Source organism: Leptonotus elevatus, chromosome 1 (assembly GCF_054856555.1).
Source record: "Leptonotus elevatus isolate MCC_2025b chromosome 1, RoL_Lele_1.0, whole genome shotgun sequence".
Taxonomy (NCBI): Eukaryota; Metazoa; Chordata; class Actinopteri; order Syngnathiformes; family Syngnathidae; genus Leptonotus; species Leptonotus elevatus.
This window is the reverse complement of record NC_141239.1, coordinates 53,171,496-53,185,318: the sequence shown is the minus strand read 5'-3', so window position 1 is coordinate 53,185,318 and position 13,823 is coordinate 53,171,496. Positions and strand designations below refer to the sequence as shown.

General features: G+C 37.9%; 1 protein-coding gene across 1 annotated transcript; it reads left to right on the top strand.

The window, feature by feature from the left end:
• The first annotated feature begins 4,188 nt into the window (after positions 1–4,188).
• Positions 4,189–13,733, top strand: cyb561 (cytochrome b561). The gene is made up of 6 exons (XM_086080665.1): positions 4,189–4,477; positions 5,931–6,141; positions 10,478–10,576; positions 10,659–10,762; positions 10,837–10,994; positions 12,351–13,733. Exons 2-6 carry the CDS (start codon positions 5,931–5,933, stop codon positions 12,541–12,543), a joined length of 765 nt encoding a protein of 254 aa, XP_085936791.1. The 5' UTR covers positions 4,189–4,477; the 3' UTR covers positions 12,544–13,733.
• Positions 13,734–13,823: the final 90 nt, after the last annotated feature.

The following is a 13,823-nucleotide window of genomic DNA, read 5'->3' as shown; positions in this document are numbered from 1 at the left end:
GCTAAAAATAGACGCCGTCGAAACCAATGGAAGCTGACAGACAGAATGGCAGACAGACAGGATCGAGATAGACAAGCAGAGCTACGGTGAAGTTGATCCAATGTTCACCCAACTACTCGTTTTTTACTATTATAAAAATACAGTAGTTCTCGACAATTTGCGAGAGACACTTTACCCGTCTCCATAGTTGATTCATATACAATAGTGCAATATGGTAATTCCAAATAATGCTGTTTGCTTTTGTGATGAATCCTCGCTGAACATTTACATTATCAATCAGTGGCGTCTCTAGGCTTATTTTAAACTTGTTTAACCCCACCCCAACCACCCCACCCCCACCCTCATACTCGCTATGCATTGACGTCTAGTTAGCCTGTTGAGTGACCATCGATGTTCACTACTTTTCAAAGTGTATTGTGGGTAATTTTGAGTGCATTCATTTTTTTCTTTTGGACATTCGGACACCCTACAAAATGGCGTGACCCCATACTAGTGAACTATATGCTACATGCAGTAGCACGCACATTTGGACACATTGTGTTTATGAATGTTTTTTGGGGTTGTTTTTTTTTACTAAGAAACAACTATTTATTTGGCCTTAATGAAGGAGAATGTCCATTTAAAAAATATATTTTTTTTACATTACTGCAAACAATTAACAATTAAACAATACACAATATATAGACAATTTTGCCAATGTTGTGAGGTGTCCCTGTGCTTCTAAATCAAATCAGTTTGTTAATTGAGAAGAAAATAAACATTTTAAAAATGAGTTCATTACAGCAGCCTATACTGCAAATGCTTCACATTTAAATAACAAATTCTTCACATTTCATTAAGAGCAAAAAACCCCCACAAAAAATAGTGGTCACTAAAGTCCTAAAATAAAGTACCCAAGTTGGCACTATTAACTGTGATTTTGTAAACTAGCTCTTCTCTTTTCCCAGACTTGTTGGTAGTGGGATCAGTGACAAAGGGTAAGTACTGAAAAAATTGTATGTGAAATACAGTGTTCAATGAATTCTCAACCTCACAACTGTGAGACACACATGCAACCCACTGTGCACTGTTTTGCTAATTCAACAATCAATTCCACACGACAATCTGGAAATAACTTTCAAACCCTTAGAAAAAAGAAAGACAGAAAGAAAGAAAAAGGAAAGAAAAACATGGAAGATGAGAAATTAATATACTGTATATGATGCATATTGGGATGAGTGAGGAAATCACAGGCGGAATAGAAAATGAAAGTGAAAAGGAAAAACAATATGGAGAAAGACAGAGGATTACAAAGGCCATGCATAGGAAGACCGAGGGGAGAAAAGAGGCAGCAAGTGAGACAGAAGCGAGACTGTGAGCGAGCCTCCGAAATGGAAGGATGGTGAGGAATGATGGCTGAAGAGGAGTGCGGAAGAACTGCGTTATAGAGGAGAGGGAAATCAAGAACAGGGAGCGCTGTGTAGGTGGAATAAAAGGAAGGAGAGCGCAAGAGACAGAAATATATATATATATATATATATACATAGAGAGAGAGAGAGAGAGAAATATATATAGAGAGAGAGAGAGAGAGAGAGAGAGAGAGAGAGAGAGAGAAGGAAAGAGCTATTCTGGTAATGATGTTGTTGCCATGGAGATGCTTTTCCCCAGTCAGACTATACTCCACAGGTGCCTTGTGGGGATTTTTGAAGGACATCACTGATTGGTGGTAATCTGGAGAACACATGGCATTTGATTGGTTGACTGAGGTGAAGGGCAAAGGTGCTCCCGTTGCATGCCTTTACCCTTCAAATGGGTTTGCCTCTGGTGACATGCATCTCAATGTGCAACACAAGTGAAACAAATGACCAAAACGGAAATGACATTCGAAACAAATGACCAACATTTTCTTCAAAATAGTCACTCTGATGATTTTTTTTGCACACTCTTGGCAGTCCCTTGATGAGCATCAAGAGTATAGTCACCTGAAATGGTTTTCTAACAGTATTGAAGGAGTTCCCAGAGGTGAGAATGCTAAGAGTTTGCAAAGCAGTGATCAGAGCAAAGGATGGCTATTTTCAAGGGCTTACTCTAAAAATGTTCACTTTCGTATGAGAAATTGTTTCTTGAGCCCCCATGAACAGGCTGTTAAACTAATGTTTCTCTCTGCTTCTTACTTGGCTCTCAATAATTAAAAAGACATGCTGATATTTGAGAAAATGGATAATCAATCATCATCAATCCAGATAAACAAATTTAAAGATCATTTCCACAAACAATATTTTAGCATATCAGTAATTGAGTAGTCATAGCATATGCAAATTTAGTCACAGAATCATCCCCATTCCTAACCCACCCAGGTGAAAATTTGTCCAGTCACACTGCAGACACCGTAAGTCCTCATTAGTGCACTGCAAAGTTGTTGGTGGGAAAATGGGTCCATTGGCACCATTCGGAGTTATTAGACAATAAAAGAGAAAAAGGAAAGATGCACACACATATACACACTGCAAAGAAATAGCAATGGGAGCAGTGGTGAGTCAGACCTCTGAGTCACAGGAGAAATAAAAAATGTCAAGCAGAAAAACTGTCTGTCTAACTTGTACATAAATGCACACGATGATGTGGGAGGGCTAGCTGTCTGCACATGACACAGTTGACCAACTAAGAGCCTTTTAGTACAAGTACTTCTGATTGCTGTATAATCTCAAATCGTTAACATGTACCAAATTCAAATTATTATTGCGAAGAAAGCACATCATTTTGGGAGGCTGCTTATATATATATATATATATATATATATATATATATATATATATATATATATATATATATATATATATATATATTGGGGGGTTTACAATGTTTTAGGCTTTCAGTGCATCCGAAAGACAATGTTGATCCGACTTGCGCCTTTTAGCAACATGCTTAAATTATTAGGCTGCAGCGCCCTCAACCGGAGAAAAGGGGATACTGCTACCATTGAGTCAACCCGGAAGAATTGTGTGCTGTTCCAAGTTAGAATTCCCATCTCAGTAGACTGCAGAGCACTATTCATTTCACCGTCAAAACACCTTTCTACAATAGTCAAACAGTAACCAAAGAACCGCTCAATGGTAGACTATATTCATTTGCAAATTTAAGCAACATGCCAAGGTTAATTTTATTTATTTATTTATTTATTCATTCATTATTATTATTATTAGTATTATTAGTGTTATTAGCATTATTAGTATTATTATAACACATTCAAACCACGGCAGAAGAGAAGAAGGCTAAAATAAAAAACATGCAAATTGCTCCTCTCGCAAATGACATGTAAAGGAACTTATTTGATAATATTAAAGCACAGTGCTCATGCTCAAACCGCACTTTTTACAGTGGTGTACTATAATATTAATTGTAATTTTTAAAGGACTAATTCTGCATTATTTGAGCAATTTTTTGGGTGGTATAGTTGGCGAAAAAGGCTTTAGAACCAGTATTGTCTACAGTATTTTCACTCCATCGAGCTGCCAAATTACACATGTTAAATTTATTACATTAGCAGATACATTGCCAAACACAAATACCCTAACATCAAAATGCTGCTCAATTTAGAGTAGTTTACAACTGATTGTCTAATTTCACAGCTGACGAGAGGGGGTCAACAGGTATTTATATAACCAATTAAAATGTCTGTTTCTTTTTGGATAAAGTGACAATCGTGTTTCCCAACCTTTAATGAAACAAATTTAAATCTCTCAAAAAAAATCTCACCAAACAAACATTGCGAAGTAGTCTATATTTACTTATGGGTACTATAAGCCTTCCTGGTATTTAATTGAATTGTTCTGCCATCATCATACGTGACTAGCATAGATAGATAAACAAACATACAATATTTGTAGTGAATACTTATTTATTTTCAGACCAACTAAATTGTTATTTGGATGATTGACATATGATGGGAATATTGGGCGTTAATTTCAAGCAGCGAGGCACATTTGCACTGTTATTGCTGGCAATGAATGAAAGCGTATGGTGTCATATGCTATAATGACCTTTGGATTAACTGTAGTATGTGTATCAAGTAGGGTTAGACACATTAAATAGACTGCTACAATTCACTGTCACACCCACCCTCCTTTTCTTCCTCTTGACCGTTCTCTCGCTCGAGCGTTGTCTAGGCAACCAAGCCTTTACGTTTGCGCTGAGTCATCATTCCAGACTGTCGCCCTCGCATGTGACGTCTCCATTTAATTTAATATGAAATTGATTCCCAATTTATTTTCAGATTTGAACAATACCGTAACAATTGGACACGTGCGGCAACGTGCAATAGTAATACTATAGGTTGCAGAAAGCTAGCCTTGTTATTTCCTATTTTCGTAGTCACGTGGACTTGGTCTGTTTAGAAATAGAAAGCCCAAAGCGCACCACTTGAGGAGGGAAGAAGGCGGATGTAAAGCCACACTCCGCCACTTTGCAAAAACATTACCCAGAGCAGAACTACGACACAGTAAGTATTGCATATGACCAACTTATTTGCATCTATCTAGACTTGACAGACTGGTCTAAACTGATTTTGTGACCGGAGTGGTGTAGTCAAACATGTCACGATGTCGGAACAGGTGGCATGCTGGCTGTTATGATAATGACATCCGTATGTGAGACAGCCGTTCATCCTCGTTCAAACTTTTCTAATATGTTCTCACTTATTTGTTTTACAGTAGTGTTTATAACTGTGCGAGCCACGTTGTAACTACGGTTAATTCCCCAGCAACAGGACTAAGGGATTTTGTGCCCGTGGAGCAGTTTGGGGTTCATAAAATCTTGTGAAAACACACACAATATTGTGAGCATAAACTGTTGTCTTCTTGGCATTCAATGAGCTTTTCTTTCCCAAATAGTGAGGGCATTACAGGAAGTACAGTATACCGTAAACAGTTTTTTTTTAAAGCACAAAAAAAAAAAAAAAGAATTCTGGGATGTAGTGTGAATTTTGGATGCAAATAATTGATGTATAACTGCTTTGTGTTCAACTTATTTCAAAATATAAAAAAAAAAAGGGGGGGGTGTGGTAATTGGTAACAATGCTCACAATATTTTAACGTTATTTAAAACGAGGATTATTAGCAATTTTGGTACAGATGTTTGAAAGATTTGCTTTGCTTTAGTGAAATGGTGTGGCGTACTAGATCTAGCCCCTGGGCCTTGATTTCGATACCTGTGTCCTAATAGGACCTTCATTAAGGCCTTCCCCGCAACGCGGCCAGGGTTCCACAAATAGTTATCATGAGTGGCTACTGGTTTTGCTGTGTTGCAAAATTTGAATGGACAATCTTCTTCTTATTCTTGTAAAGAAGATGAAGAAGAACCACTTCCGCCAAAAGTACAGAAGTAGAAGACTGCTGTAGTCATGGCAACTAACTAACTTTTGCTTTGCACAATAACAATTAGGCGAATTAATCCACCAGGATTGTACTTTATAGGTTACAGTGATGTGAGGTCCAGGTTAAGGTAAAGAAAAACTTTAACGTAGTTACTAAGTAGAGGTTTCGTCACCTTCGTCTGTGTGCTGTCGGGGTGCAAAGCATGCTTCGCTCCTTATTTAATGTCTGAACGCAGCTGTTTACTTTACTTGTGTTGCCTGCACTGGGCTCAGTTTTTTGAATAACCAAACGGCACATTTGAACAAGACACCACAGTTTTCCAACGATCTGAGTGAAGCAGTTTTTGTAAAACAAATCTTCCCCCCAAAATCGTTTTTTTTTTACTAGTTCTACTTAGAAGGAAGACAAAAATAGCAATATAATAATATATGTATAAGTTAATAACGGACAGAGAGCTCTGTTTACTGTGCAATTTGATGTTCTAACCTTATCTACTTCATAACTTAATTTGGCAGATAGCAAATAGCAGAGCTCCCGGCAAAAGACGGGATTCGCAGTGTCTTTGTTTGTCTGTCTCAGATGATGGAGGATTCTTCTGCTCCATGCTCCGCTCGCTCCACATTTGCATGGCTGGTAGGAGGCTCGCAGGTTTTGGGCGTGGCATCGGTCGTGCTGACTGGCGTGTGGATGGGTCACTACCACGGGGGCTTTGCTTGGGATGGCACGCAACAGGAGTTCAACCTCCACCCTCTCTGCATGATTCTGGGCCTGGTCTTCTTGCAAGGAGATGGTGAGCAGTCATAAACATCAGTATGGATTTCATATCTTCATAAATAAAAAAAAAGAAGGATCAATTGTATATGTTTTTATTTTTTTAAACAATAACGTTGTGACATTGACCTAGTCAGGGCTGTTAGGAGTCATTAAAGTTGTAAGCATTTCTCTTAGGGAGGGTGAGAATGAGAATTTTAACTTTACTCATCATACACGGCAGCAAGAGCGACAACACTTCCTGATCCCCTATCAGCTGACTAACACTAACCAATCAGAAGCTAGCATAATTTAGGTAAATGCAAGTGAAGGACGGAGAGCAGCAGATTCGACACATCAACTTATCTACTTGTACAAAAAAAATATCAAAATGTATGAATGTGTAAATAATAATTCTGGAAACATAAATATAAATTTGAACAAATGAACTTAAATGTTTGAATCCTCAAGGTGTGAACCTTCGCAAAGCGAGGCGTCTTTGTCGCTGGCCGTACCCAACGCTTCAAGGTGCATATGCTTAACATCATATGGTTAAAGCAATTACTATGTGCTTATTTGAAAACCAGACCAAAATGTATTGGCACAAACATCCGAGTTGTACGCTATGTGTATATTTCGTACGTTTTTTTCTCGCAAATCTGACACTTTATAAAGTAGCAAATTTGCCACTTTATAAGAAAAAAAGTCCCAAATTAGTGACTTATTTTCTCAGAATATTGCCTCCACCCTCTAATTTATTTTTTTATTTATACGTGACCCTAATTCGCTATGGTAGAGAAGCAATACTATGACAGGGATGGAGAAAGCCAGGCCAACCACTTTCTCACGTCAAAATGTTCTCATTTGTGATCTAATTTGTCATAATTGAAAAGAAAAGAAGAGAAGCTCCAGACAATGGGTCAATGAACATATTCAGAGCCTCAGACATGACATAATATATTATTTATTTAATTTAAATTTTTTAGTGGCCACATTATAGATATAACATGCACATAAAATGTTATTTTGTGGACATTGAATAGATATAATGGGTGCACAAATAGCTACTTTGTGTATTCAATTAACATGAACATCTTGGCAATATCCTGCATTGCCAAATTTTTCAGATTGTTGTGTCCGTGTCCATTGTTTCTAGCCCCCGCCAGACAAATCGGACCTGTGATCGAAATTTTGGGTCCCCACTCCTGACTCACCAGTTGGGAATCACAAGATGATGTATTTCTCCAGTAGGCTTTCCTCTAATGTGGCACAGTTCACATATTGGTGACTTTTAGTAAGCATTACTTTTAAAGTCCATATGATTGAGATGTCCTGCTATTATAGACAGGAGAATGTGATCTGTAGTTCACCTCAAGACAGTTTAAAAAATAGATATACCGGTATATTTGGACTCTAGCCATCTGCCTTGGGAACCCTTGTTCGCTGTTGTTTTTTGTTAGCGTTTTCTTTTTCTGTTTCCCAGTGTACTGTTTTGAAAATGTACTACACAGCAAATTTTGTAGCGTTAAATTGAGTTAAAAATCTAGTGTAATTATTTTTGAACTACCAGGTGTTGATTTGGGTGTTATTAGAACACTCACAGTGAAGAAAAAGCTCTATGGGCGGTGTTATTTCAGCCAGTCAAGCTAAAGGACTTCAGACTGAGTTACCTTATACATCCGGGCTCTTTTCTCCTGCAAGGCAGCTATGTTTTTTCCCTGGATTTTAAGGACAACTCTAGGTCTGGATTATTCGGTTTTATAAATTAAGGATGAAATTATCCAGTTCTTGAATTATTTTGTTCACGAATTAACGTAGAAAAAGTGTGTGAGACATAAAACAAAAAATTTCCGCATTTTTATGAGTAGTGTAATTTATGTTCATTGTTTTTCTGTAAAACTAAAAACAAAGTGGATATTTTGCCGTACCGGCGATTCGTATTTACGAGTCATGCTGGAACTATAGGCCTACAAGAATTTTGCGGCAATGAACATGTACTATCTCGTGGCATACTTGTTAGTGTTGTTGCCCCCCAAGTGCTAGGTACTAGGTTCGAGTCCCACTTTCTCCATTTGGGTTGGAAAATAAAAACTTGTCAAGAAGTAACACTAAAACTGTGGGGAATTAAAGGAATGAATATAACACTTCATGGTTAAAAGTAACAACAAAACTGTAAGAAATGAATGCAAAAAAATGAAAGGAAATAACACTGATAGACGAAAGTAGATAACAATTTAAAGAGTAAAAAGTTTACTTTTATATGTCAAATAATAACACTATGGGTGTTGTAATTTTCCTCTACCAATGAGTTTAAGTTTTCACACTTTTGGAAGTGTAAATTTAACTCGGAACTGGTGAGAACTATATAAACTTAAGGAAAGTGTTAAATTTACACTTCCGATTTTACTGTGTACCTTTAAAACTGTTCTGTGTAACAGAAAAATGACAATAATCCAGATTAAGAACACTAACAGTGGTTCACTTCATTTATTCATATATGTTACGTTTACCTGACCTCCTTCATTTGAAAACGTCACTGTACTTTAAACACTGGCTGTAAACAAGAGGATGTTTTGTGCTTTGACTGTGGAATGAATCGTTTCCATTGTCACCGATTTTGAATTGACAACAAATTGGAAGACGAGCAGCATCACCGAGTAAAGGCAGATTGCAGGTTTTTGTGTTGCTAATAAAAAGGTCTGGTCAGAAAGTCAGTCAATCAATCAATCAATCAATCATTGTTTGACGAGGTTTAGTACAAGGAATGTCAAATGAGCGCTAACTGTGTTACTGATGATTTATGTAGGTTGCCATGGTTCGTCATGGCAAAGACAAGCTACATTAAATAAGTAAAAAGCTGATATTTTGGGTAAAATGTAATGAAGAGTGACTTAGTGCTCTTACTGCAGCATTACTAATTGATGTCTGTGGACGCTTTTCCTGTCTCTTTCTCGCGCGTGCAGCCCCGTGTACTTCTACTAACCACATTAGCTCCTGTGGTTCAGCAGGACAGCTGTCAAAGCGAAATTGCATTAAAGTGATCGCAGCAAAGGTCAGCTGGACATTAGCGAGATGTTGACAAGTGATGGAAACACCCGGGGGGGGCTCCACCCACACACTTGCACACTTTGTATGTAGGATGGGGATGGATCTACCATCTTGGTAGACATTAAGCGCCTATCTGATCGTATTCAAACGTTGGGGGTTTCTTCTGAAGATGTTTACGATGAAAAGTCATTGAAAGCGTTAGATTTTTTTGCATGCTGTTGCCGTGGCGATGCGCTGTTTGTGAAGAAAAACAAGGCTGTTTTTGAGGGTCTACACCTCTGCGAATACTCATGAACACGAGTGTTACTTTCATCAACAAAAACTAAACTAAAATATTTTCGGCAACACATTTTTCTGGAAAACTGGACTCAAATCTATGGAAATTTTAGTTGATGAATTAAAAACGAGACAAAAATTATATGATTTTGTAAAATTCTGTCACTGCGACACATTTCAAATCTTCAGCTAGCTAGTGCAACATCCACTAACACAAGGGACAGACAGGAGGTGGAGTCACATTGACGGGTTAAAAAAAAGGTGCGGCTTATCTATCAGATCACAAGGGGGCGCACTATAAAGGAAGCGCAAGAGCGTCAGGCAGAGCAAAACAAACCAAGTGATCCCAAATACAGTAGGAGAGACAGCGTATTAGACTCTTGCGTCTTTCTGATACAAGAAAAAAAACAAAAAACGCTAGCTCAAAAAATATGGAGATGGGCTACTTAAACAAGAGCACTATGAAGAAATCCTGAGAGAATTGTGTTCGTTCTTTCCATTGGCCTTTAAAACTGTTTCACGGACCAATTAACTAATTCACTGCCATTGACGTCAAAAATTCAATATTAATACTATTTCTGTTAGTTTCAATTTTTTTTACTTTTTTGTTAACGAGAGTATGAAAACCTAGATTTTTTTTTATTGTTCATTTAGAACAGATATAAAATTTGTGATTAATCGTGAGTTAACTATTGATGTAATGCGATTAATTACAATTAAACATTTTAATCGTCTGATGCCCCTAATTTTTAATAATCTTTTCTTTTCTCTTTTTTTTAATTAGGGGCATCAGGCGATTAAAATTCGTAATTGTAAATAATCACATGACTTCACTAGTTAACTCACGATAGATCACAAATTTTATATCTGTTCTAAACGTACAATAAAAAAATGTCTAGGTTTTCATACTCTTGTTAACACAAGTGGAAAAAATTTGAAACTAATAGAAACAGTTCAATTTTTGACGTCTATAGCCGTCAATGGCAGTGAATGGGTTAATGAAAAACGTTTGCATTTTTCAAAGTCATTTGTGTTCAACTACCTCTTCCTAGCCATCCTTGTCTATCGAGTGTTCCGTAACGAGGCGAAGAAGAACGTGAAGGTGCTTCATGGCGTCATTCACTTGCTCGCCCTCATCATCAGCATTGTCGGTAAGTTTGAGCGAGAAGTGCTTCTGGTCAAGCGTGCTCTGGTCTCTGTCACGCGTGTGTGCGTGTGTGTGTGTGTGTGTAGGTGTGGCAGCTGTGTTCGACTCCCACAGAGCAGCCAAGTATCCCAACATGTACTCCTTGCACAGTTGGTGTGGCATGGCCACCATTGTCCTGTTTAGCTTGCAGGTAGGCACACATGCAGTAGCACATATGCCGACACGTGTGCTTTTTTGTCTCACTTTCTATTGATCTCTCAACAGTGGGTCATGGGTTTGTTGTTCTTCCTGTTTCCCGTCGCGTCGTCATGGTTGCGATCAACGTACCTCCCCGTTCATGCGTTCTGTGGTCTGCTCCTGTTCGTGATGTCCGTAGGGACCAGCTTGCTCGGTATCACAGAGAAACTCCTCTTCAGCATCATGTACGTCCGCAACTACTGTTTGTCTGTTATTATTCACGTATCCATCTGTACAACGTCTGTCGATATAGTGTCAGTGTCTAGTGGTACGAGGACCACTTTTCGAGAATCAGTGGTCTAGAATGAATGTAGTAAGGGAAAGCTGTTGAAACTATGGCTTCAAGTTTAAGCCTTGTAGGTATTTTAATTAGGAGTTTGCATGTTACACGCAAACTGGGATTGACCGGTAAGGTTGGAAAGAATGATAATTATATTACAGATCTTTGGAAAAATAGTTGTTCCGTGATTTCCAGACAGCTATCCTTCAAGCAATGGATATTTGATCACAAACAGTGGAGCAATACATGTAGACAGACAGAATGACAATTCTCCTTGGCACATATTCTTTATCTTGTGCAAAGACCAGCCAATTTTACGGAGGCTTGCTAAGCTTAGTTGTGAACGTCTACATGTATATCAGTTAGGAGCGTGCCAAAAAAATCAATTCTTATAAGAATCCAGATTCACCATCCACCCATCCATCCATTTTCTACTGCTTATCCGAGGTCAGGGAAGCCCAGACTGTGAATCCCGATTCACATTTAGTACAAAATTAAGAATTGATATAAAATGTCCCAAAATCAATTTTATTTAATTTATTTTATACTGTCTTGCCCTTGTTTGTGTTGGCTTTTTTTGGGGAGCGCTGTTAATGTTGTACATGATTTGGCCACTTAGGGGCAGTGTGGTTTTGCGTGTTCTGACACACTGTTAAGTTGTAGCCACATTAGAGAGTAGAAGGAAAAAGTCACCATCAAAAAATTTTGCTGCATAGGAAGATCAGCGTTTTGTATGAATAGCCATTCATTTCAGTGATAAAAGTGCCGCAAGTAGCGCGCTAATTAGCGTTAGGGAGTCAATGGCACTTTCCATTGTGCGTTAGCCTTGAGCTAACGAATAGCCTGTACTGTAAAAGCGATAAAAAATTATAGCTAGCTACATAGAGTAGCAGTTGCACTTTCCTTACAATTCAAAACTTAATAATAACATTAATATTATAACAATATATACAATACAATAATAATAACATTTTATTGTCTCCATTTGTCAGTCTTGCAAACCAGACTGGAGTAGATCATGGCGATTCTTTGCACATCTATAAATTGAAGCAGAAATCATTGTCAATCAAATCATTTTGAATCAAAAATCGTTCTGAACCGAATTTTTTTTCTGAATTGAATCGCATACCCAAAAAAACGGAATCGAATCGAGAGACAGTCAATGATTCCCACCCCTAATATCAGTGAGTCTGTGTTAGACTGATCTCATGAGGCCAAGGTGTGTTTATTACTAATAGTAATTTTTTGTTCTCCATTACAGGCCCACCTATTCGACTTTTCCACCCGAGGGGGTTCTGGCCAACATTTTGGGCATCCTGCTTGTGTGTTTTGGGGTGCTGCTGTGCTACTTGATCACCAGGGAAGAGTACAGGCGGCCACCCAACCCCGAGGAGGAGGCTTTGGCAGTCCACTTCAAGACCCTGACTGAAGGGGGCTCACCCGCCACACCTTAACTCATTCGCTTTGTTCTGCTCACCACAATTCTCTTGATTGACTACTGATGCCGTCCACTTGTAATGGATAGAGAATAGAGATGTATTGGACAAAAAAATATAAAAGGTGTGATAAACGCTCACTTTTGATTGTGCAACTTCCTGTCAGCTATGTGTGTATATTTGAAGTAAGTTGTTGTATTGTTCAGATGCTTTCAAATCCACTTTTCATGTGCTTTTGACTTATCTTCATTTATTTAACAAGTGTCAAATATTCAAGTCTTGGTGGAGGTCCTTATGCTTGTTGGCAATATATTTAATGTATTATTTGTAGTTTGTAGTAATGTAGCCCTGCACTGTGTCATACTGTGATCCTTAGGTAATATTTCATGGTGAGCAAAGTTTTAAACGCAACTCTACAACTACAAAAGCTCTCTGACCATGTCAATCAAAACAATCATCTAGATAAAGCCCACTGGTATAGCCTTTGCGGACTTTAGAGTTTTACCAATTAGAATATTTGTACAATTTGAACGTAGCACGTGAGTTCTGGTGCTGAACTGGAATGTAGTGGAATTAATTGAACTGTTGAAATGTGAACCCGAGACTTAAAAGATTAAACAGTTTGAATTGGTCGAGAAATGTGAGAGGAGTAAAGCATGTGCAATTATTTGGGAATGTTGTCAAAATGTGCAATACTGTGTTGAAAATTGTGATGGCAATGTGGAAAAATTGCTCCCAAAATGTCTTGAATGAGCTAAACAGTTCATTCAACAAATAGAAATGTGAAAGATGAAAACCTTTTTCGTTGATTGTCTCATTCCTTTATTATTATTTTTTTTACATCGAGAGAATGTGGAATTGTAGAAAAACTGAGAATGAAGAAAATAGTTCCTGCATATCCTAGTGGGGAGAATAATACAAATATTTTTTGGGGGTAGCAGGTTTATATACTCAAAGTCAAAGCTGCAGTTAAGCATGTTCTATTTGCTGTATTGGATCACATGTGCTCCCTGTGCGTTGCTTATATGGCACATCTCAACGTTTTCTTTCATTGAATGTGCATTCCAAGTCATGCATTTGTTTGTGTTTCAGCCCGTTTAGCATGAAAACATTTTGTTTTCACTGCGAAATCTGTTTTTCTTTACACTACAGAAGTGATTGTTTGTATTGTATGTGATGTTTGAAAATAAAGCCTTAAACTTATTGAAGATCACAGTTAGTCTGCCTTCTTGTCTATCTAGCTATCCATCTCTTTCGTTTTGTTTGTTAGTAGATTGCAGTTTAAAAGGACACCTATT

What these genes read in the sequence shown, in the direction of transcription:
- cyb561 (XM_086080665.1), top strand. Translation starts at nt 5,931, where the DNA reads ATGATGGAGGATTCTTCTGCTCCATGCTCCGCTCGCTCCACATTTGCA. An exon ending in CCTCATCATCAGCATTGTCG is followed by an intron (nt 10,577 to 10,658) that starts GTAAGTTTGAGC and finishes GTGTGTGTGTAG; the next exon opens with GTGTGGCAGCTGTGTTCGAC. An exon ending in TTGTCCTGTTTAGCTTGCAG is followed by an intron (nt 10,763 to 10,836) that starts GTAGGCACACAT and finishes ATCTCTCAACAG; the next exon opens with TGGGTCATGGGTTTGTTGTT.